We start from the raw sequence: 24,901 nt of genomic DNA on the forward strand, positions 1-24,901 counted from the left end.
GGTCTCCCAACATCGATCTGCAACTCTGACCACTGTGCAGTGCTGCCTCTACTGATCTGTAATGTTCCAGAGGTATTGTAATGTAATACTCAGTTTCTCAAACAAGTCTATGCCTGTCTGTTGGTCCATTTAGGAGTCTTGATCCTGGTTGTGTGGTGGGCTAGTTGTGGCAAATGGTAGGGAAGCTCAGTATTTCTGTATACAGTTGTAGGGGCTTTATTGCAATGTGCTATGGCCTGATATTATGTTCTTATTCTAGTGTGGGGTGTGTGGGGGGCAATGGAAGCTGAGTGATAGGGTCTCTCCAAGTGATTGCCAGAAGTGAGATGCGTCCTGGTCTTCTGTCTTACAGATAATCTTACAAATAGTCCTTTGCATTTATATCATGCTTTCAACTTTAAAAGGATCATAATGCTGATTGTGTGAACTTAGGCAAATCACTAGAGGTAGAGCAGGAAGGGTTGCATCAGTGCTTAGTTCTTGTGGCCCTTTCTTACACACCCAGGGAAATGCTGATCACCACTTTGGGGCCAGGAAGCAATTTTTCTCCAGGCCAGTTTGGCCCCCAGTGATCCTGGAGTTTTTTTAAAATCATATTCTGGGTGTGGAACAGGGGTCACTGGGGTGTGTGGGGGGTATTGGTGAATTTCCTGCATTGTGCAGGGGGTTGGACTAGATGACCCTGGAGGTACCTTCCCACTCTATGAGTCTATGATTCTATAATTCACCCAGGCTGGCTGTGGGCACGCCAGCACCTCTGTCAGGCAGAAGCGCCTGAGATCCTCACCCTCCCCTTTTCCTTCACCCGACATGGAGGCGAAGGGAAGGGAGAGGGGGGAAAGAATGGATCCCAGGTGCTTCTGCCTGTCAGAGGGGCTGGTGCACACTTCCAGTGATGTCAGAGGGTGTGGCATACGCTAATAAGTTATGCTAATAAGCTCCTGTAGCTCTTTTTCTAAGAAATGACCCCTGATATGGGAGAAAGAAATATGAGTAGGTGTAAGAGTGGGGTGGCTCAAGTGGTTAAGACGCTGAACTGCAGGCTGTGGAAGGTCGGTAGTTCAGCAGTTCAAGACCCGGGTTGCCGCATGACGGAGTGAGCTCCCGTCTCTAGTTCCAGCTCCTGCCAACCTAGCAATTCGAAAGCAAGAAATTGCAAGTAGATAAATAGGTACCACTTCGTGGGAAGGTAACAGTGTTCCGTGCGCCATGGTGTTTAGTCATGCCGGCTACATGACCACGGAAACGTCTTCAGACAGCGCTGGCTCTTCGGCTTTGAAACGGAGATGAGCACCGCAACCCTAGAGTCGGATTCGACTGGCTTTCGAGCAAGGGAACCTTTACCTTTAACTTTATGAGTGGGGGGCTTTAAGAAAGGAGACCCTAGACCTTGAGCTTGCCCTTGGGTCCAACACCTGGGTTACACTTACTCTTTCAGCAACTGCCTACTAAGGCTATGAAAATACCTCATGTTCATTTGACATATAGTTGTCACAATGATTGCTGTATTTCATGTGAGACAATTAACAACATGATGTGCTTTCTTACAAAGTTTTATGGAGGAAGAAATTCCTTATTGCTCCATCAAGAGCTCAGAATTCTAACAGCAATGGAAATTACAGAAAGCATCCACCAAAACCCCCCAGTGTTTCTGAGGCAGGAAAATTATAGTATTCAGTAATGGACCCTCTGTTACAGATTTATCTTTGTGGAAAGTCACAAGAACAATTTTTCATACACTGAATCTTAGTGTATTTTTAAAATTCAAGATTCTGTTCCTGAGCTAGGTGAAAGCATGTTTTATCACACTTTCAAACCATCTTCCCCCTCCCCCCAAGGAGCTTATCTGGGGCTCTCTGCTTCCTCATTTTCTTCTCACAACAAACCTGTGAAGTTAGGCTTACACAGAGACTCATCTAAGATCATCCTGGAAGCTGTATGACTAAGTAGGGATCTGAACCCAACTCTCCATCTACTTTGCTGTCTCTCACTGTGTGATAAATTATCCAAATATTTAAATGACTGCAGCCATGAAATTAAAGGACGCCTGCTCCTTGGGAGGAAAGCTATGACAAACCTAGACAGCATAATAAAAAGCAGAGACATTACCCTGCCAACAAAAGTCCATATGGTCAAAGCAGTGGTATTCCCACTAGTAATGTATGGCTGCGAGAGTTGGACCCTAAGGAAGGCTGAGTGCCGAAGAATAGATTCTTTTGAACTATGGTGCTGGAGAAGACTCTTGAGAGTCCCTTGTACTGCAGTCAATCCTAAAAGTAATCAACTCTGACTGTTCCCTGGAAGGCCAGATACTGAAGCTGAAGCTCAAATACTTTGGCCACCAAATGAGAAGGGAGCACTCACTGGAGAAGACCCTGATGCTGAGAAAGATTGAAGGTCTAAGAAGAAGGGGATGGCAAAGGATTAGATGGTTGAACACTGTAATAGATACAACGAACATGAAATTAAGCAAACTCTGGAGGACGGTGGAAGACAGGAGGGCCTGGCGTGATGTGGTCCATGGGGTCGTGAAGAGTCGGACTTGACTGTGTGACTGAACAACAAATATCATACAATAATCAAGATTTGTTTTCTTCAACCGGATTTTAATGGACTTAAAAGGAAATGCATAAAGATCAGTGTGGGTTAAAGTCACAGTATTGACTGCTTCATTTTAGATTTTAATTGTGTTTGAACAAAAAAGTTTCATCACTTTAAATTTTTTAAAATACGCCAAAATCCTACAGGTGTAGCACCTTTACATGGTATAGTGTTGTGGTACTGTAAGCTTCTAATAGTTTTGGGAAATTATTCTAGAGAAAATATTGTAGGAAGTGTTAATATATTTTTGATGAGCTCTGACTGTATTCCTGGCTTCCTTTTGATAGTACTCTCTTTGCATATCAAGCAGTGAGTTCTGAAATCACTATGCAATGGAAACAGTGTACAAATCCTCCAAATGAAAGAAAGGACAATGCAAATTTTTGATATGGTTACAGATGAAAAGATAGCATAGTTGTCCATACAGGTTTCTAGGTCTGTTTTAAAAAGACATTGACCAAGCTCATTTGGCTTGATAGTCTCAAAGTAGCTTCTCATTGCCCTTCTGGGAGGGCTCACAAGGAACCACAGGTATGATTAGTAGCTTATGGTGGAATGTGGTTACAGTACAAGTCCAACCATATTCCAAGTGCATCTCAGAAATCCTTAGCCTTCCATACTGTAACATTCATGTCTATTGAACAGAATGTACTTTAAAAAAATGTTGACTGCTACAGGACAGTGCTTAACTAACACAGCTAGAGGCTAATGTTACTTTGTACTAACTGCATTTCCAGCTTCACTGATCCTGTATATAATGTCACATGCAAAAGAGAACATCTGTTTTGCTGCAATTACATGTGGTTCAGAAGCTGTTTTATTGAGACAAAATGTCATATGTGCAGTGGAACTTCAACAGCCTCTAGAAAGGGTTTTGTCTAGAAGTCAACATAAATGCATAACCGACTGTTCCATGCAGCTTTCTAACACCAGTAGTTTTGAACATGTAGTACAGAGTGAGGATGGGCATGAACTGCCTCACGAACTAATGTTCATAATGAATTTTAGCAAGTTTGTGGTTCACAAAGTCAAGTTTGTGGCATTCATTTCCCCAGAAATCACTTTCCTGGGGGCATCTTCTTTTGGGGGGCCTAATCCTCACCAAACTTGAAGGGCAGGTAGAGGAGAGACAGCTGGAGATCCTCTGTGAGGGGATTCTACCTCCTCACAAAAGTTCATGATGGTCTGTGGTTCACGAATGGGACATGCCACAAACCAAACCTCATTTTTCCAGTTCGTGCCCATCCCTAGTATAGAATAGTGGTAACCTGTGTTTTAATTTCACCTTGGTTTAATATTTTGAGAGTAAACAAGTTGCCCCCCCATGCTTATCAATCCTTCACTTGATCAACCTAATTATAAAACTATCGAAACAGAAGAAATTTTTCAAGTGGCTCAGGGAGGGATAGTTTGTGGACTACATAAAAACAGGATCGGCCCAAGCACTTTCGAATACACAGACGGCATAGCTGGGCAAGGCTAGCAGGGCCTAGAAGAAAAAGAAAGGAAAAACGTAAGTGTGAATTCAAGACTACTCAAACATACCTAAGCATTACAATCAATGTGCAAAAATATAATTAATTATGGGTTTCAAATCTAAAATGCATAGAAACACTTTCTATTAACCACAGTAATTTCCAGATAGATAGATAGATAGATAGATAGATAGATAGATAGATAGATAGATAGATAGATAGATATCCTGGATTTCAGATGAATCAAAGGAATATAATCAGAACGCCCCCCCCCACTCCCCACCATTAACTTGTCTTACTAACATAGGCTGAAGGCCTCTACGATCCAGTCCGGGATATCTATGTGACTAATCAACTTGAGCCTTACAATGTAAGAGACATAAAAGCTTAGTATCAGGCAAATCTCTCTCAATGCCCTTTCTACAGCAAAGGCTTAATCTCTGGCCCTGCCCACCTCAACTCTGAATCCTCAATTATAGGTATCAGTTGATGGGGAGATTTGTATGAGAATAGATGGAACTTCAAATATTCTGGCCTCAGAGTGGATCATTTGGACCCTCTGGGAAACCACTGGAAATTTCACCTGGAAATTACGTAGCCCTGTTGAGCAACGTCTCCTCCCCAGTTTTCCTGTGCTGCTTCACTGAGCACAGGTGGGGGATGGGAAGCTTGGCCAGGAGTTTGCCTGTTGTAAGCTGGCAACTAGGACCCCTATTTAAAGGACATAGCCAGCATTTTGGGAGCAATTGTCAACCAATCTAGTTCTTTTAAAATCAGTACAAGGTACTCTCTTTAACCTGTGTCAGTCAACTATCTTGCTACTACATTCTGAATCATTTTAAGTTTTCAGTCTTTAAAGGTACCATATAGTGTATGACTGCACCTACATTATGCTAGATATTGCACTGTAGCAATCATTTGCAATTGAGTATTCCTGTGTGAATCATCCAGTCCAGTTGCAAATGATTGCTATAACTCAACAATAGTGCAATATCCATCAGTGTATGGATGCAGTTCACGTTACGGTATCTAACCTAGAAATCATCAGAATATGGATAACTGTAACCAGATCTCACATCTCAAAGAAGGTGTCACCTGGCACATCAACTGAATTTGGTTAAAGGAACTGAATACCACAGGAGTCCTGAGTGTCCTTTTATAAGCACTGGTCTAATAGCACAGTCAAACTGTGAACTTGTTCCTTTAGAGAGATTGCAACCCCATCCAGAATAGCTATATGGTCACCCAACAGCAACTCATTCTTTTTTGGACTGAGCTCCAGTTCATGACCTTATCCATCTCCAAGAAGTTATTCAGAACCATTACAATATATGCTACTATGCACTCCTCAGAGTTGAGGTAGTACAGTGGGAAAACATGTGGACAAGCAAAACAGAAATATCATCCTACCCACCCCAATTAGTAATTTGCTAGGACTCTGAGCCATTACCTTCCCGAAGCAACAATGCCCGTTCGACAGAACTATTGGGAGCAGCAAGATCAAGAGCACATTTGAATTCAGAATTTCGACATGTCAAACTGGCCCCATAGTCTGTTAATAGGTTGACAATTTCCACATTGGATTTTCTAGCAGCTGCATGAAGTGGAGTGTCTAGTTGCTTACCCAGGTCAACACTCGCTCCTTGGAAAGAAGGCACAAAAATTACTGGTTAGAATTACATGGAAACAAGAAACAGCCAAAAGAGAGCAAGCTGAAGATTTCCTTCTCCTTTTGATTTCCTCTTTTAATATTATTTGTTAAAACTGGACCATCCCTTTAAAGACTATATATAAGAGCACCAGACGTGTGTATAATCATGACTAAAAATGAGACAGGGGAGCAGACAGGGATTATATGCTGTGGTGAACTTCTGTACAGCCTGAACAAACAGCATGTCAAATTCATCAATAATGATGATGGATTCAAGGATTTGATTATAAGAAACATACTTTAAACATCTGGCAAGCAGGAATACCAAAACATCAGCTTCTGCTCCTTTAATACCCAACTGGTTGGGAGGTGTCCAAGGCTCAGCTTCTCGCCTCATTGGCAATGCAGTGGCAAGAGTAGCTACATTTCCCAACCTTTTATCTCCAGGCAGTTAATAAAGACAAAAGAATGTTCCTCAAGGCCAGGCATTAGCATTACTGAGCCAATTACAAAAGAATATTAGACTGGTTTGAAGAAGAGTACAATTCAGAGTCTTTAAAAGACTCTTAGTCAGCAGATATAAATCAGCTGGGAAAGTTGCTCATGAATGTAAATCAACTAGAACCAAGGGGTCTCTGCTAATGCAGCAGTGCTGACAGTCCATTAAGTTATCCAAGGAGATACTCCTCTGGGTTCTTCATCTCATCCACCCACTCACCCCAACTTCAAATTGGTCGTCAGTAATTCTTCTCACATAATATAATTATCACTTAATACTGCATAAAGTGAGAGTTTGAGCTATGAATCAGAAACTTCCAGGTTAAGTTTGCCTCTGCCATAAATTCACTAGGTAGACTCAGCCAATCTACTTTCCACAGTTTCTGCCCCACATCTGCAATATGGAGATAACAACATGACATCCCTTACGTGGAAGAACAACAGAATATACATGAAATGCCTGGACACAGTAATGGTGTGCATAAATATTATTATTCCAGTTCTTTTTTTTTCCTGTTCCACAGGCCACAGAACAGAGTTGTGGAATCCAACCACATGTTTATGTAGTAGCTTCCTAATGCTGCCAAATCTGTCACTTTGAGTGTGGAAATATAACTAGAAAGTGGTGGACTCATTTTCCTAGGGCACCCCTATGTTGAAAGTGAGAAGCCAGACATATAGATAGCCCATTCAAACTTATGTATATATCAGGTTCTCTTTACAACCTGCTTTACTGGGGGGGAGGTGAGACTGGTGCAACTGAAAGTCATGCCTAAATTGATAATGAAGTCTGTGTATGATGTTTGAATTCTGATTGGGCTATTCACTCATGCACATCATATCTTTATATATTGGTCTTTAAGCGATGATATACATAGGGCCAGGGATTCAGAGATTGCTCTGGGTTTGTTGATATATACCTGGTAGCAATGTGGAAGGGGCCAGATTGGACTGAAATACCATGCCAGAAAGAGCTCATCCAATCTGTCAAATAAAACTCATGTGTGTGCCCCTCCCTTAAACACACACATAAGCGTACCTAGTTCTAAGAGCTTCTTCACACAGTCTGTCCTTTGATTCACACAGGCCACATAAAGAGTCGTTCCAAGCCGTGGGTCTTCTTGGTCTACATCCACACCATTGGCTAAAAGAATTTCCATACACTCCCTGTGACCTAAATGAACACAGTGAAGAAAGAACCTCATTGAGCACGACTACAACAGATACAGTGATTGTGTAAATCTTCCACAGTCAAATGATTCTAAACATATTATCACATGTTTATATTATGCCAGAAACTGAGACGATGACCTATAGGCATGACCTATAGGCACATCTAATAACAACTGTGCTAAATGAAACGCATCTAGCATCCTCAAGCAAGGGAGGTATGCTGTGCTCTTTACAAGAGGGGAGAATAGGCAAAAGGTCACTCTCAGTTATCATCAAGACATGATTCGCAGGCCTATGATACAGTAATCTTGGTAAAGATAAGCCAGTCCAGATCTGGTCAGTGCCTAGATGCAAGGCCTTCTGGGAACAGTGCATGAGATATATGTAAAAGGGAGACCACCAAGGAAGTCCAGGTTTGCTACACGGAGGCAGGCAATGGCAAACCACCTTTGTTTATCTCTTGCCTTGAAAATCCTATCGGGTCACCATTACTTGGCTGCGACTTGATGGTGCTTTCCACCACAATAATAAATAAGCAAGCAAGCTCGGGGTAGATTCTTGCTAAATGTTTATCACTGCTTATAAGGAATCTCTCAAGTCTTAACGTTCTGTGATCACAACATAAAATGTTGTGTTATGCCATGTCTGAGGTCCAAACTAGATGCAAGGCACAATCCATATGCAACTTTCTCCCAATATTTTTAAAACCTAAAGTAATCTTGGAAAGTTGTTAGATGAAATGGAGGAATGGCATTACAGAAGGCCTGCTTAACCGTTTCTTCTCCAGTTTTTTCTTATGTTTGAAACAATCCCTCAAACTAGGGCTGCCAAATGCCCCCGGGGGGCAGAATTCCCCCCGCTTTCGAGCCCCGATTTCCGCTCCCGCGGAATCAGGACCCGGGGGAAACCCCACCCCCGCGTGCACGTCACCCGGAAGTGATGTCGCATGCTGGGGGCGGGGCCATGCCATTTGAGGGGGAAACAAAGAATTTTCCCCTCAAATGGTGTGGCCCCGCCCCCAGCGTGCGACGTCACTTCCGGGTGATGCGCACGCGGCGCGCGCGCCTAAGACGCCGGCCGGGAGCCCCCCGCCCCCGGCCAAAAAAATTTTGGCAACCCTACCTCAAACTGCTTTGCTGGAAGAAGAGGGTATTTTGAGTGAAAACACATCTATCTAGAAGAGAAAGAGATAACCTGCCCCTTTGGAAACCATAAAAGAGGACCACACCAATGCAGAATCGGGGGGGGGGGAAATGGTGCAGTGGGGAAAAATTAATTTACTCAAAGATCCTTTTGTCAAAGAAACCACCCTCCTCTACAGAAGGCCAGTTTGGTGTAGTGGTTAAGTGCGTGGAGAACCGGGTATCATTCTCCACTCCTCCACTTGCAGCTGCTGGATGACCTTGGGCAAGCCGTAGCTCTGTCAGAGGTGTTCTTGAAAAGAGCAGTTTCTGTCGGAGCTCTCTCAGCCTCACCTACCTCACAGGGTGTCTGTTGTGGGGAGGGGGAGGGAAAGGAGTTTGTAAGCCGCTCTGAGACTCCTTTGGGTAGTGAAGGGCGGGGTATAAATCCAATCTCTTCTTCTACAGCACCCCAACACCCTAGGCTGGTTTGCTGATTTTCCTCTTCTTTTGGCCAGCAATGGTGAATCAAAAGAGGGAGAAAAATGAGGGGTCTGAATTCCCCCCCCCCACAATCAGTGGCAACACTAAGCACCCCTAGGCTGTGTTCGACAAGCTGTGCACAGAATCCAAGGTCCTTGTTTACAGCTAGAATGATCCAATACAGTTGCCATTACCTCTCTTTACGCATTCGTGAATTGGGGAAGCAAAATGATTCTCCAGGTGTGGCCTGGCTCCAAATTCAAGCAACATGTTGACACAAGCTGCACTGCCACTGCAGCAAGCATTAAACAAAGGTGTGACCCCATCGACCGTGGCTGCGTTGACCTGAAACGTTGGGGGAGGGGGGAGAGAAAACGGAGGAAACAATGGATGTTCTGAGGGATTTCAACACTTTGTATCGTAGGTATGAGAACTACACTTAATACATTGATAAGATTACCTTAGAAATACTATTTTACATTAATATATTTATTTATTAAATTTATACCTCGCCCTATCCCCACAAATTGGTTCACAGGGCGGCTCACAACATAAGATATGACAATAAACTGCAAAAAAAAAAAAAGGAATGATAAGAAAGTTAATGGAGAAGTGCAGCATGAAAGTGAGTTGTATTTAGAGTGGACTGGGAGACCTTGGGTCAAATCCTATTCTGCTATGAAGTTCACTGGGTGATCTTGAGCTAGATTGCCCACATAAACACAGACAGCAGGGATGGAAAAGGCAATGGGTTGTGCCCAACCACCATGCAGAGAAAATGTTGCTCAATTAATGTAATAGTCTCTTGTGTCTGTGGAATGCACTCTGTACTGGCAGAATGTGGCAGCCTTTAGCTGCATATGGTGGTAGGACACAACCTATTGAATTAGATCCAGATTAACTTTTCCACTGCTGGAAGGGGTGGGGATAATTTCCACTGATTTCCCTTTGTTCTGCAGACCCCCAGTTTTCCTCTCACGCTGTATCTGTAACCCACAAGCAGCGTTCTGGGGAAATCAGTGGCCTGCAGCAGGATCTGTTCCACTGACAGAAGTGCCTTGCGTGAGCAGAAAATTTAGTCTGGAATTTGGGTCATAAGCACATAAGAACATAAGAGACGCCAATGTTGGATCAGGCCAAAGGCCCATCCAGTCCAACACTCTGTATCACACAGTGGCCAGAAATACCAGGTGCCATCAGGAGGTCCATCAGTGGGGCCAGGACTGAAGAACGCCCCCCCCTGTTGCCCCCCCCCCCAAGCACCAAGAAGACAGAGCATCACTTGCCTCAGAGTCCCTATCTATGCCTTGTGGCTAATAGCCACTGATGGACCTCTGCTCCATATGCGTATCTAATTCCCTTTTGAAGCCGCCCATGCTTGTAGCCGCCACCACTTCCTGTGGCAGTGAATTCCAAGTGTTGATCACTCTGGGTGATCACTCTTTGGGTGACCAACCCACTGTTTGAATTTCCCTGAGAGGCAAGGTTGTCCATGGAACATTTAATGGACTACTGATCTATTTAGAAATTAGTTGAAGTAGATTCTGTTAAAACAGTTATTGGCGTGAAAGCATCTGAGTTACACTGAAACTTTTACTAGGCAAAAGGGAAATATAATTAACAGATGAGATGGCAATTACATATTAATGTAATAATAATAACAGGCAATCAAAACATAAAATAATTCACTGCCTAAAAGGTTGTGATCTCTGGGCGAACACTTCTTCCGATATGATCATTCTATCTTAACCATTTTTTAAAATATGTGACAGGCAATTAATATGTATAACCTTGATGAACATAAAAGATGAAACTTTTGAACACCAGTATTGGAGTTTTATGTAATTAAAATTGCCTAAAATGCTATGATAGTCGATATTTAAATTCTTGGCTCTCATGAAACACAAGAAGCAAGCACAAACCTCTATATAAGAGAACACTTAATAATACAAGAGGGCCCCATGTAGTCTAGCATCTTGTTTCTCAGAGTAGCTTGCCAGATATTCTGCTTCTAGGCTTCCTAGAACAGCATGAGCACCCCTGTTTTTTCATGCCTGGTATCTCAACCTGGTATTCAGAAGCACAATGGCCTGATGCCTCTGAATGGGAAGGTTCCCTTGAACTGCCCTCGCCAATAATGGTTGATCTACCTTGCGGTGGTGCTTGAGGGCTCCTGAGGGCACATCCCAATTTTGGCTCAGCCGGGATTGCAAGCGACTTATGGTTGGCTCCAACCCGGGGGGCCACCGGTGTCTTGCCTCATATGGCCTGAGGATGGGAGTCGAAGCGACGCCAGGCCCGGCCACGTTGCTGTTTTTCATGGTTGCCCTTTGCCGTTAAGTTAAAAAAAATAATAATTTAACAAAGTGGCCTTATTTCATCCAACCTTGTTGTCTGACTATTACTTCCGTCTGGGGGGGCAAACGTTTCACAAACGGATGAAAGAGGCCGTTCACACAGGCACATCTGTCAGGCGTTCCCCAGCCCTACTCAACTCGTCTTGTAACGCTTCCCTCCCGAGTTTAATAGATATCAGGTGAAAATGGTATCAAACTGGTCTGTGGCTTCAGCGATGGCGGAGGCTCTCCCCTGAAGCAGGGGAGGCATTCCGCGCTCTAGGGGTGTTGGAGGAGTGCCACCTCAAGTGGCACCCCCAGGTGAGCCTCAGGGTGGAGGCTCCAAGCCGGGGGCGCTTGAGGGGCGACCTCTTCGATGGCTCGAAGCTGGAGAATTGAGGCGCTCCTGTTGCCCCATTCAGTCCACCCCCTGTGAGGCTCGGTTTTTACCGAGCATAGCTGATGCCGGCCGGGACAAGCTAGAAGGTCAGCGAATGAAGCGCGACTAAGAGGTGTCTGTGATCAGACCGTCAATGAATCGGAGAGCAAGTCGAGCGAAAAAGTTTTAAAAGTGAGTTCCGACCCCCCCACCACCTCTAGCGGCGCCGGGAGTGACTCCCAGACGTAAACAAACCGAACTGTGTTTTAAAGAGAGGGGGGAGAGGAGAAATAAAAAGCACTCAAGTGTGCCAAAGACTTAGCTTATTTTTGCTGGTAAATTTGCACTTGCTGAAGAAGAGTGAAAATGGCTCTCTTTAGTATAAACAAAGCTGAAAATGGCCGGCGTTCGTGGGAGAGGAACGAAAACTGCGAGAGGTGGTCAAAGTCCGAGAGTAGACGAAGGAGATGTTTTCTCCATGTTAAAGGAGCTGCTCCAGCCCATAAACGAGAGATTCGATGGTCTTAACCAATTGATGGCTGCTTCGAATCAGAGCATGGTGAAACAGCAACAGCAGATCACCGAGCTTGTGAAGAAGTCAATCCAAACTGACGAAAAGCTTAAAGAGACAGCACACGATACTAAAAAGATGAAGAAAAAGGTTGGTCTTTTGGAGCAAAAGCAAGATCTCCATGAGAGGAAGCTATTGAATCTACAGATGGATCGAGCCAACAAGGTTCTCAGATTTCAAGGGGTGGCTGAAACGGCAGGAGAAAACTTGAAAGCGATAGCAACAGTGCTAATCGTACTGTCGCTCGGCAATACACAGGCTGAAGCGCAAGCAGAGATCGAAGTGGTATATCGATCCTACTCTAAATATATTAAGCAGAACAATTTGCCGGGCGAGATTGTAGTCAAGTTTCTCCAACGTCAGACAAGAGATGATATTCTCAAAGCGCCAGAAACCAAACCCCTGCAGCTGGGATCAGCAATCATCAGGGTCCTAAAGGACGTTCCATTTGAGGTTCGGCAGAAAAGAAAAGCTTACAAAGAGCTTATTTCAACACTTCAGATCAACCAAATTCAATATTCCTGGCTTTTTCCAGAGGGAGTGCAGTTCAAATACGATAAGAAAGAAAAAATTGACTCGGTGTTTAAAGCAGAAGAATGGTTGGAGCAGTTTTTTGGATCGGAAAAGGAACAGCAGCCAGGCGGAGGGGGCCAGGCAGACAGCCTGGATGAGATGGACGGAGACCCAGCAGGAGCAGAAGGAGGCGCGGCCAGAGATACATACGACTTGCGGCTAAGAGTACCCAAGTAGCTCTTATGAACTGAAAGATTTATAACTGAACTGGATGAAAGAGTCTTGGTGCATACTGGGAAGAAAATAGACATTTACTAAAATGGACTCACTAACTCCCTATTTCATTGATTTAAACGAAAAGCTTTAAGTTTTATAACTAACTGTATACTAACTGTTAATGACCTTTCTTTCTTGGGTTTTTAGTTATAGTGGGGATTCTTTCTTTCTTACTGTCTGTATCCCGGGGTTTGTTATTTTAGTTTGTTATTTTTTTTTCCTCTTCTCCCCCCCCCTTCTCCCCCCCTTTCTTTTCTTTTTCTGTAGTCACGTAGGTGTAACAAAAACCAATAAAACTACCCTGTTTTCAGGGGATTAAAACAAAAAACAAAAAAACCTTGGAAAGCGCGATTATCCCGCGTCCATCCCACACCAACAAAGTTTGAACACCAAAAGCCATGGTTCTTCTTGTGCGCTTATGCGCACATGTGCATATCTCCAGATTACTAAAAAGAAAGCCGCGCCTTACAGCTGTGCCTCCGCCAGCAGTGTGAACACTCCCCTGCACCTCCTCCCCGGTATGCTCCCGCATCAGTCGGTGCAGTGTGACCGGGACTCCCACCCGCTTCAAACTGCCAGTCTGAACTCAGCCTGAATTTGTCTACTTGGTTTCAAACTGTCTAAGCCAATGACAGTTACCATATTTTGTAGTAACAAAATCCATAAATAATAGATTGTGTGAAGCGGGGGCCCTGCTCCCCTTAAAGGAAAGAGGGGGACCCTGTCTGGCCAGCCCCAAGCAGGATGTACCCAGAGAAACTGAGCGGTAGGCTGGGTGAGGCCAGGCAGGTATGTGCTGGACTCCTGCCCCTCAATGAGGCTGGATAAGGTTGGGCCAGGGAGACATGACTCTCACCACAGCAAGCCCTTCTTCCCCACACCTCCAGTGTGCCTGCCGCTCTCTTTGGCTGGGGTGGCCCTTGGGTTAGGGTTGCTCCAGTGGTTGGAGTGAGCCCCACAGAACATCAGCCCACCAGAACTCTTCCTGGTGGCCCTAAAAGTCAATCTGCCCCAGTGTGAAGTCCTTGCTTTAGTTTTTCCTGAATCTACTGTCACATTCCACAAAGATAACGTGTGCGAAATCTTCAAATAAAGACATTAAAATGGTTGCTTTATTTCAGTTGTTTTCCTAATACTGCTTAAAATGGAGTTTTGCCTTTTCCCACTGCTACTGAACACTGAAGAGAGAGAGAGAGAGAGGGAGGGAGGGAGGGGGAGGGGTTGAAAGGAATGAGCAGCGCAACTGTCTGGGGAGGGAGGGAGGGAGAGGGAGGGGGTTAGGATTTTCTGCCTGTATTGGCGATCTTATTCTTTTTAGATACTGTCAAGATCCTAGGCCTAAGGCTGAGGAGTGGAGCATCTTGTACACCTCAAAACAACTTCCCCCTCATGCAGAGGCCACAGGTCTTGCTGCTAATTTTCCTGCAGGCCTACATTACCCAGGCACTGTCCAAGCCTCAGGATTGGACTGGGGAAAATGAAGGGAAAAGCACAAGCCAATCACCGTTGAAGAGGCAGAACTTTGATGAAAAGCATACTTGGGGGTTTGGGGGGTGGGGTGGAACCTGGGAGGGTGGGGGTGGGGGGAGGGAACTATGTGGGATGTAATGACAAAAAGTCGACCCTCCAAAGCAGCCATTTTCCCCAGGGGAACTGATCATTGTAGCCTGGAGATGGGTTTTAATTCCAGGAGCTCTCTAGGCCCCGCATAGAGGTTGGTAACCTTAGGGCCCTGCACAGGGAGGTATGGTGTTCACTCTCAGAGCCTGGGCAGCTGTCAGGCCACTGGCAGAGGAAGATGATTTCACATCCCAAAGAGGGCAACCCTGACCAAGGGGCTCACATACTGAAATAATGATAGGAATCCAGTCAGATAGTCACTAGGGAACCTTACTCTTTTCTAGCCACCTTCTCTCCCTAGACGTTTTGCCCTGTGTTAATCTGAAATATCTGCATAATTCTTTTCTTACTTCATTTATTGCTACATTCTTTGTTCACGTTTCATATTGGCAACACAGTGGGCAGGTCCTGACTGAAGAGGGAGCTGCCTGAGTGTCAGGGAGAGTGCACTGGGTCTTCCCCAGTCAAGTCCTTGAAAAGAGTGGTGGAAGCCAGCCAAGCCCCTTGCTTGCTCTAGGGCTGAAGGTGGCAGAAGGGAAGTGGAGGGTGGATCCTTGGAAGGGATGTCCTGTCCTTGGTGCTTGGGGGGGGGGGTCAACAGTGGGAGGGCTTCTAATGTCCTGGCCCCACTGGTGGACCTCCTGATGGCACCTGGTATTTTTGGCCACTGGATGACACAGAGTGTTGGACTGGATGGGCCTCTGGCCTGATCCAACATTGGCATATCTTGTGTTCTTATGTCCTCCACAAACCCCTGCATGGCCCTGCCCCTTCCTGTAACAGGCACTATTAAGATCATTTGACGCACCCACATAGATACCATAAGGGGCAGCATCAGAAAAACAGGGCATACTGTAATACTCACGTGAGCACCATTCTCCAGTAAGACTTTTGCACAGGCAACGTGGCCTCCCAGGCATGCCTCATGGAGAGCAGTAACACGGTCAATTGTAACAATGTTCACGTTGAATCCCTAGAACTCAGAACAATGATGTAGGAGAAGGAAATAACATGTAATAAGAAAGAATAGTATTTCTACTTGGTTTTTTTTACAAGGTATTCTGTACAATGGTCAGAGACATAGTTTCTATTTTGGCAAAAACTCTTTTGAATCAGGAATCATTATCCTGGAGCATGTACAGTTTTAACAGTCCTAGTGCCCATATCTTTGTACAATCGATAAACTTGATTCAAAAGGGTTTTACTGTGTTGGACTGCAGGAAAGTTAATGCACAAAACTGTACAGTGTAGTACTGCTCCAACCTATGAGCCCAGAATGATAGCTAATGGCCAGTCAACTAAAGGAACAGTATAGCATACAGCATTTGAAGACCGTGAGCGAATGGGCGGCACTCTGGTTGTCTTACTTAATTGTGAAATTATCATTTGGCTTATGTCCCTTGTTCCTCCCATCTTGCACAGAGAATCACAGATTAAAAACTGATTCCAGTTACCTTTAAGTATGATCAGAATTATTCTCCCCTGGATCATAAACTGGGGTTTAATCCAGGCTATGTTTCATGTAACAGAGTAAAACACCAAAATATCAATGTTGCCTATTATTTATTTTTAAACACGTGGCAGCTTATTCATACTTAAGGGAAAGATATTGAATACCAGAATAACCGAAGAACCTTTCCAGCAGCCAAACTAATAAGAGAAAGAAAGGGACAGAATGCTGAATGAAAACTGCTGCTAACCAAGCAAAATTTCACATATTACAAGCAACAGTTGTCACATATAATATCAATTTTTATAACTTTTCAGTATAAAACACTGGCAAATATCCAGCAACAACACTAATCAGAGGATTTGACTAGAATTTGAGAAACTGTTTTGAAAAGGTACAGTCTTTAAAATTCCTTGCATTTAACTTCACAAGAGGGCAGTATTGGTCTCTTCTTCTGGAAAGTGGAAAGTTTTTGATACCGCTTTCTTCCTATCATTTTTCTCTAATTTACTTTGGGGAAAAGTGATAATGTAAATTAAAATGATGGCACTGTCTTGTCTTCTAATTTCTAAACAATAACATTAATAGTGCTCATTCAATGTAATGTTTTACCTCTTTATGTAGAGGCTGATTCACTGTTTTAGCATGAACACAGGAGCTGCTTCACCATGGCTTTTCCCCCTGTTGCTCCAGAAACATGTGCATGAAGGATCCACATGAGCAGAGCAGATGATGTGCCTCATTGCACATCATCAGGGAGCAGAGCAATATTTGCATGAGATCAAACCATGCAGTTAGTCCCTGCCCTTGTGTTTCTGTCACCATGCATGTGCACTCAAAGCCATGTGGGAAGAAGCCACAGTGAGGATACTGATGGGTGATGCTGGAAGACAAAACATCTTGAAAAGTATGATGAGCATGCTTCTTGAAGTCACCATAGGGTGAAGATCCCGAATGCACATTTGCAGAGAAGTCCTCCCCCCGCCTCCGGAATACGTCTCCTCTCTAAATGTGTTGGTATTTGTTGCTAATACTATCAAGGGACAAAAGGACACTGGTAGGGTTGCCAACCTCCAGGTGGGACCTGGAGATCTCTCAGAATTACAGTTGATCTCCAGATGACAGAGACCTGTTGCCCTGGAGGAAATGGCTGCGCGGGAGGGTGGTTTCTATGACATATCCCACTAAGGTGCATAGCACTAACAAGAATGGCCTTCTGGAAACTCTTATTATGTTCATTGCTCTCCTTTGGACCTGTTTAACCACGTGTATAATAATAACTTCTTTGGACAACCATGGAGGGGGATGGGATCCCACACAGCAGTTGTCTGAACTGACCCTCCATTTACTCTTCTTGACAAAGTACTGGCAAGCTGCTGCCCCGTTAATTTTGTTATCTGTACACTTCATTTTTGCATTTGTTTTGTTCCTATACACTACTCTGTTAAGTAAGTCACAGAAAAAGCTTCATTTAGAAAATATGTTGTGCTGCAAAGCCTGGGATTTCTTTGCTTGGGATTTCTTACCTGGGCTATCAAAGTTTTCAGAGACAGGAGGCGTCCTTGAAATGCAGCTTCATGCAGAGGAGACCTATCTGCCCATGAGCCTAAAAATAAGGTAACATCCACTGAAAGACAAGTCTAAAGACGTAGAAATGCTAACATTGCAAAGCTTTTTTTTTTTTGCTTGACAAAACGTTCTTTTGACATTTCTCAGGACATGCAGCCTCCTCCACCTCTAACATCAAGGATCACTTCTCATGTCGTTTTCCCCAGTCCTGCCAACAGCAGCCAATGAGATGGAACAGAGGTGGAGAAATAACTGCATGTGATGACTATCATATTGTGCAAGGGTCCATCTAGTCCTGCATGGGTGTTTCCATGTCTAAGTAAGAAGTCCATTGAAGGTTCACAAATGGGATGAAGACACAAGCCTCTCCTGTTATTTGTCCCAGCATCTAGTAGCCAGAGGCAGAGCTAGGGTTGCCAAGTATTATTTTCGCCGCAGCGGGAGACTCCCGGCGTGCAGCTGGAGAGAGCACGCGCACCGCATCCACGTCACTTGGAAGTGACGCGACCACGCCGGGCACGCTGGGGGCGGGGCCACGACCATCCGAGGGAAAACCATAGAGTTTTCCCTCGGATGACCGTGGCCCCGCCCCCAGCATGCCCAGCGTGGTTGCGTCGCTTCCGGGTGACGTGCACGTCAGGGTGGGGTTCCCCCCGGGGCCCGATCCACCGGTGGCGGGGGTTTCCCCGCCCCCTGGGGGAACTTGGCAAGCCTAGGCAGATCACCTCTGACAGTGACATGCAGGCTCCAGGGAAAACTGTCTCATGAAAGGTCACTGGTAACAAACAGAGCTTCCGTCCCTTTGTTTCCAGTCCAGGATCAATAAGGAAATAGAAAAACTCACTGCTTATAATGAAATATTAAAATCTGTGCCCTTTTTGGGGAGAGAAGGCAGCATAGTATAGCCCAATCTCATCAGATCTCAAAAGCTAAGCAGGGTCAGTACTTAGATGGGAGCCACCAAGGAAGGAAATGGCACACCGCCTCTGCTTCTCACTTGCCTTTATAACCCCTTGTTGGGGTTGTCGTAAGTTGGTTGTAAGTTGACAGCACTTTAAGCATATATACATGCCCTTTTTATCGTAACACAAATACTAAACTGATATGACCTGCTGCTTAATATAGCTGAGGTTCGAATGTGACTGCTCAAATCCTTGTGCTCTTAAACGCAAATGATAAACATAGCTACTTTGCTGTGATTTGGTAACCTAGACATTAAGTATAACTGATCTTCAACATGTTGCTCTGAGAACACAACATTTGCAGTCTATAAAGAGTTGTACACACCCACTTTTTAAATTAGAAACATGCAGTTGGCTTTGCACAAACACACCTAGGTAATGCCATGCTGGCTAGAAAAAACATACCTCCCTGAAGTGTATGGCAAATGTAGTTCCCATAAGGGGCCTCTCTTAACTCTCCAGTTATTAAAGGCATCCCAGAAGGATGAGATTTGTTGGAAGTTATAGAAATAAATCCACCAGCTTTAGCTCCTTCTTCTTTAGATGGCATTACTTCAAAGCTTAACTGTGACAGTGTGTCTGCAATCTAACTGAGAGCAGAGGTGAAGTGGTCAATGACTATTTTGAAAGATGATACCAATAGACAGAATTACAGGAGGCAACCTGGCAGAGAAAAAGACCTCGAGCATGTATGAGGCAAAAGCCGTGAACAGCTTTAATTTAAAAATTGTGTTATTAAATGACATAGGAAAGGCTTTGGTGAGACAAACTGTTGTGACTGAACAGAACTACACACTGCCTTCTAACACTGCTGGCAGGAGGAACTGTAGCCCAGGGTTGAGAACCCAGCTACAAGTTGTGAAATTCTTGGAGATTTGGGTGGTGGAGCCTGGGAAGGGTGAAATTTGGCGAGGAGAGGGACCTTACAAGGGTATAAGGCTATAGCAGTGATGGTGAACCTTTTAGAGAACGAGTGCCCAAACTGCGCCCCCAAACCCACTTATTTATCGCAAAGTGCCAACACGGCAATTTAACCTGAATACTGAGGTTTTCAAAATATCCTTTTAAGCATTTCATCATAACTGAAAAGAAAATCAGTTCTGGCAAAATGGCTTTTGAAATTGTACTTTATTGACATTTTTACTTTTAAAGATTTACAGAGTTACTACTTTGCACATATGTTTTAAGCTTACAAAGGAGTGGCATAGTGGTTAGAGTGCTTGGCTAGTAGTGGGTGACTTGGGATAAAAATGCACTAAGTAAAGTACTAGGCAAAATGTAAGCCATGAAGACTATTGTTGAGGTCCAATTAAATAAGTCTATCTGTATTGAACTTTTCACCCTGGAAACCTCTGTTAAGTTTCCTGTCAGGCAATTTTGCTATAACTAGGTATCAACCCACCACTCAAGACACCAAGTACTGGAAGCAATCCTGAAGGCCATCAAAGTCCACCCCTCTGACCCCTACATGCATTAACTCCCAGCAAAGTCCAGACCACAGTGCAACACAGAACAAGAGCAATGAAGGTACATCACTCCAAGCAAAGCAAAACTACATGCTACTGTGGTTCAAGCACAGGTCTTTTTAGAATATGCATACACTCCAGCACACACTATTAGCTGCAAGAACATCATCAGCAGTTTCATTCTGGACTACTGCAAAGAAATAATTATTTCTAACCATTTCACTAAAAAAAGCACAATATGTGTCAGAAATATTTAGTGTCTTTAATCGTAGTTTGTTTGTTTGTTGCTGTTGTTGTTTTACCTGGGGCTATTCCATAGATTTCTTCTGCTATCCTGGCAGCCTCTTTCCTGTTCCCTTTCACAATATAGAAATGAGTCAGTAAAGCCAAAGAGATTTTAATTAAGAGCTTGAAACAAAACAAAGTAAAGATTGCAAAATAAATGTTATTGAAAGCAAAGAGTATCGTACTGCCCTCCATTTTGTAGAATTTCACAGGGCTACTAAGTTTCACTTCACAGTTATTGGTATCACATGACATCTATTTTAAACCTTCCAGCAGTGGATGCTCCTCAGTTGCCAAAAATAAATCCCGCTTGTTTATTTATTACAGGCAAGATATTAAATAACAATGCTTAGAATTAAAAGTGCTCCAAGTTCATCTCGGTTAAATCATACTGTTCCTTAAAACGTATCCAAAAATGAAAGACTATGGCTTTGCATTTGTAAAGGACACCTAGAACACAAAGGATAAATCTCCAGCAATTTTGCATCCCAGAGAATATTAAAAGTATGCCTCTTTCTAAATAGCATATGAGGCTAAACACATAATACACATTTCCTAATGTTCTAGTTTGTTTGGCTTCAGTGTGAAACAGGACATTGTTTTTTAGACTCTGAGAGCAATTCTAGCATGAGTTTGCACATGAGTGCAGGCACATACATACACAGCGCTCATCAGCAGGTATGAGATGGGAGGGAGCAGCTGCATCAGAGTCTTATCACTATGCTTAGGGAAAAGCCAGTTTGGTGTAGTGGTTAAGTGCACGGACTCTGATCTGGGAGAACCGGGTTTGATTCCCCACTCCTCCACTTGCACCTGGCTGGATGACCTTGGGCAAGTTGTAGTTCTGATAAGAGCTGTTCTTGAAAAAGAGCAGTTTCTGTCAAGAGCTCTCTCAGCCCCACCATGGGAGGGGAAGGGAAAGGAGTTTGTAAGCCGCTCTGAGACACCTTCGGGTAGTGAAGGGTGGGGTATAAATCCAATCTCTTCTTCTACTACTTCTTTTGTCCACGGAATAACGAGAGATGACAGCATAAGCTGGGATAATCAAAGGGCAAACTTCATTTTCATTGCTCAAGAGGGATCGGCAGCAGTCACAGGCCAAAACCCCATTCCAGACTTAACTGCAGTGCAGGCAATTGGTGAGATGCAGAAGAGTCAGGCCTCCTTTGTTTTCTGCATCCTTTATCTGATGGGCGAGGCCACCCTGGCTCCAAGCCCTGAGGCATCACATGGGTACGGCTGATGCTTCTCCTTGCCAAGCCTTCTTTAGTGCTTGCAGGAGATGTGCAGCATCCTATCCCCTAGCCACAAAGTCTATTGGTCAAGGCTAATGGCAACCCTCAAGAGGTTCCTGCCCCAGGTCCATGAGGGCACCAAGGTCCCAGGCTTCTGGTCTTCATCTTCCAAAATAATGCCTCAAGGTACCACTGAAGCAAAGTTTTCCCTCACCACGGCCTGCAAACTATTTTATTTCAGAGTGGAGGGGGAACAGCTTGTTGCCAATTATGCTGAAGGGGCAGAAAATTCCTACCTCTCCCCAAACAGGCAGCCAGCTTGAAACACTCTAAAATAGAGGGAAGTAGGGTGTCTCCTCCACTTGCTGTAGCAAAAGAGGATGAGCCAGTTGGATGCCCTTTCCTTGGGCTCATATCAATGTTCCCTCTAAGCTGTGGAATCTTGTGAGCAAAAATTCTACTTTGTGAGTTCCTGGCATTAAAGTTGTGAGCGAGCGATTTGGCTACTGTATAAATTTGGCCGGCGGGAGTGTGAGGAAGCCCCGCCAAGGCCTTCCCTGGCCCCAGGCAGGCAGGGGTGGGGAGAGGTGGGGAGGAAGCAGCTTACCCTCCCTCTTCTCCTGCCTCCTCCTGGCTGAATGAGGGCCGGAAGCGGGGTGGCTGGAAGCAGGGGCGGGGCTTCATCATGTGCCCCGCCCCCTGCACCTCACCCGGGGGAACGGCGATCCCCCACGATCCCCTCCGAATTGACCTCTGTTTGAGAGAATAAACTAATTATGCTTAAGGCTGGCTGAGCCTCATCCTTACCACTACCAGACAGACAGCAAAAAAATTCTCTCTTAACATGTAGTATGTGCACAGCAAGCCTACACAAGCCAGCTGCTCTGAAAGATCCCCTTTATCCCATTTTTGGTATCTAGCATTCTGATCCAAAACCTGGGATTGAAGCATAGTCACACACAGGGCTTTTTTTGTAGAAAAAGCCTAGCAGGAACTCATTAGCATAATAGGCCACACCCAACAGCAGAAACTCATTAGCATATTAGGCCACACCTCTGACAGCACAACTCATTGGCATATTAGGCCACACCTCCATGTTACCAGAAGTGTGGTTATCCAGCCACACCCACCTTTTGCTTGTTATTCTGTTTACCTTGTTTGTTGTCAAAACCCAGGGCTTTTTTGTAGCAGGAACTCCTTTGCATGTTAGGCCACACACCCCTAATGTAGCCAATCCTAATGAGTTTCTGCTGTTGGGTGTGGCCTATTTAGGGTTGCCAAATGTTACCTACCTTGCCGGCGGGGGACTCCTGTGAGGCTCCCCGTGCGCGCGCGCTTCATGCACGTCACAGGGAAGTGACATCATGACGCCGGGCATGCTGCGGGCGGGGCCGCGACCATACAAGGGAAAACCATATTTATTTATTTCTCATCTGTTTCTTGTTTGTGAATCAATGTGATTAAGGCTTCATTCCAAGAGTTTGGTAATTTCTTCATCTGGATAATATTTTGCATAGTAGCTTTTAACGGTAATATTATCTGGTCTTCAAAGGTTTGATGAAATTCAACTGGAATACCATCTGGGCCTGGCATTTTCTTCCTTTTTAATCTTTTAATTGATTCAGTTATTTCAAACATTGTTATGGGGTCATTTAATATTTTCTTTTGATCTTTATTAAATTTCTTTATATTGTGTTTTTTGAAAGAATTGTTGTATTAGATATTGCTCTTCTTCGTTTTGTTGGTATAGCCTTTTATAGAAATTTTCTATAATCTTCAAATCTTTAAGAATGAATTTTTCTTCTCCTCGTTCATTTTTTAATGATGTTATACATTTTTGTCTCTCTCTTTCCTTAGTTTGTATGCCAAACATTTAGTTGGTTTATTTGCATTCTCAAAATATTGTTGTTTCATATATTCATATATCTTTGCAAGTTCTTGAGTCAAGATACAATTTAGTTGGTGTTGTAGTCTTTTAATCTTGTTCCTTAGTTGTTCCAAAGTTGGTTTTTCTTTCAGTTTATCTTCTTTTTGAATTTGGTTTTGTATCCGTTCAAATTTCTGTTTTCTTTGTTTTCTCAGCCAGGCTTCTTGACTGATAATCTTACCTCTTGCAAAGGCCTTAAAGGCATCCCAGACAGTATCAATAGGTGTCTCAGGCTGAATGTTGCAATTAAAAAATTCATTAAAGTCTTCCTTCAATTCTTTTACAAAATCTTTATTGTTCAGAAGCCACGTATTCATGGACCATCTTTTCCTCCTAAATGAGTCTTGTAATGTCAACAGCAATGGGTTGTGGTCCGCAAAGGTAGATGGTAGAATCTCAAAATCTAAGATCTCATCTATTAGTGTTGTTGAGTTCGAGGCCATATCTAGTCTCGACCAGGATGTATGTTTGGCCGAGAAGAATGTGTAGTCTTTTTTGCTAATGTTCTTGATTCTCCATGCATCTACACCACAACACAAAATTGTTCTGTTAATTGTAAGAAGGCTTTTGGGATTTCATTTCCTCGATTCTGTCTGCCTGTCTGCTTCTTTCTGTCTATTTTACCATCAAAAACCGCATTATAGTCCCCTATTATACAAATGTCATCAAAGGTCTGTATTGAAATGATTTCTCTTAAAGAATCATAAAAATTTTCTTGCGTCTGATTTGGAGCATAGATATTTACTATTAATGTTGATTTGGTTTGTCTTTGAATTCTAATCATCACAATTCTGCCATCGTCCGATTCAAACACCAATTCAGGTTGAAGAAACTTTTTCTTTTTTGAGTATCTGCTCTGAACCAAAGCATTCCCCGATTTTCTTACACTCTAATAAGTTTTTGTTATCTTTTTTAATATGCGTTTCCTGGAGGCATACGATATCTGTCTGGTGTTTCTTAATTTGCTGAGTGAGTCTTATTCCTCAATTTTACCCCAATGTCATTTTTACTTCCCCCTATGTCCTCCTTCTGCCCTCTTCTCCTTCGTCCACCTGCGTGTTATATTGTTATTTATTGTTTTCACTCCCGTTGTTCTCAGCTCTCTGTCCTGTTGCCTCAGTTACCTTCTTCCCATGGGAGTCCTGTCTCTCCCGTGCTCAGTTCCCGCCCATTCACCACACAAAAAGCAACTAACAAGCTCACAGCGAAGGAGAATTCATGGAGAAGAAAAACAGGGGGGGAGGGAGAAAAGAAAAGGATGAGAGCCTATCACCACCACTGCTACGTAATAGAGAAGGGCTTCCTAATTT

General features: G+C 43.9%; 1 protein-coding gene across 3 annotated transcripts; it reads right to left on the reverse strand.

Moving 5' to 3' along the window:
- Positions 1–3,690: 3,690 nt before the first annotated feature.
- On the reverse strand, positions 3,691–20,631 carry ASB11 (ankyrin repeat and SOCS box containing 11). Of its 3 annotated transcripts, none has more exons than XM_015417594.1 (7): positions 20,447–20,631; positions 17,674–17,753; positions 15,563–15,670; positions 9,197–9,347; positions 7,265–7,399; positions 5,701–5,718; positions 3,691–4,090 (listed from the first exon to the last, which is right to left on the reverse strand). In XM_015417594.1, the coding sequence occupies exons 1-7, from the start codon at positions 20,622–20,624 to the stop codon at positions 3,966–3,968; spliced, it is 795 nt and encodes a 264-aa protein (XP_015273080.1). In that variant the 5' UTR covers positions 20,625–20,631; the 3' UTR covers positions 3,691–3,965. The 3 variants fall into 3 exon arrangements, with proteins under 3 accessions (XP_015273080.1, XP_015273078.1, XP_015273079.1); XM_015417592.1 differs by having other exon boundaries at positions 5,527–5,718; XM_015417593.1 differs by lacking the exon at positions 20,447–20,631 and adding an exon at positions 19,084–19,238 and having other exon boundaries at positions 5,527–5,718.
- Positions 20,632–24,901: the final 4,270 nt, after the last annotated feature.

The sequence above is a fragment of the Gekko japonicus genome, unplaced genomic scaffold (genome assembly GCF_001447785.1).
Source record: "Gekko japonicus isolate JY-2015 unplaced genomic scaffold, Gekko_japonicus_V1.1 scaffold18, whole genome shotgun sequence".
Taxonomy (NCBI): Eukaryota; Metazoa; Chordata; class Lepidosauria; order Squamata; family Gekkonidae; genus Gekko; species Gekko japonicus.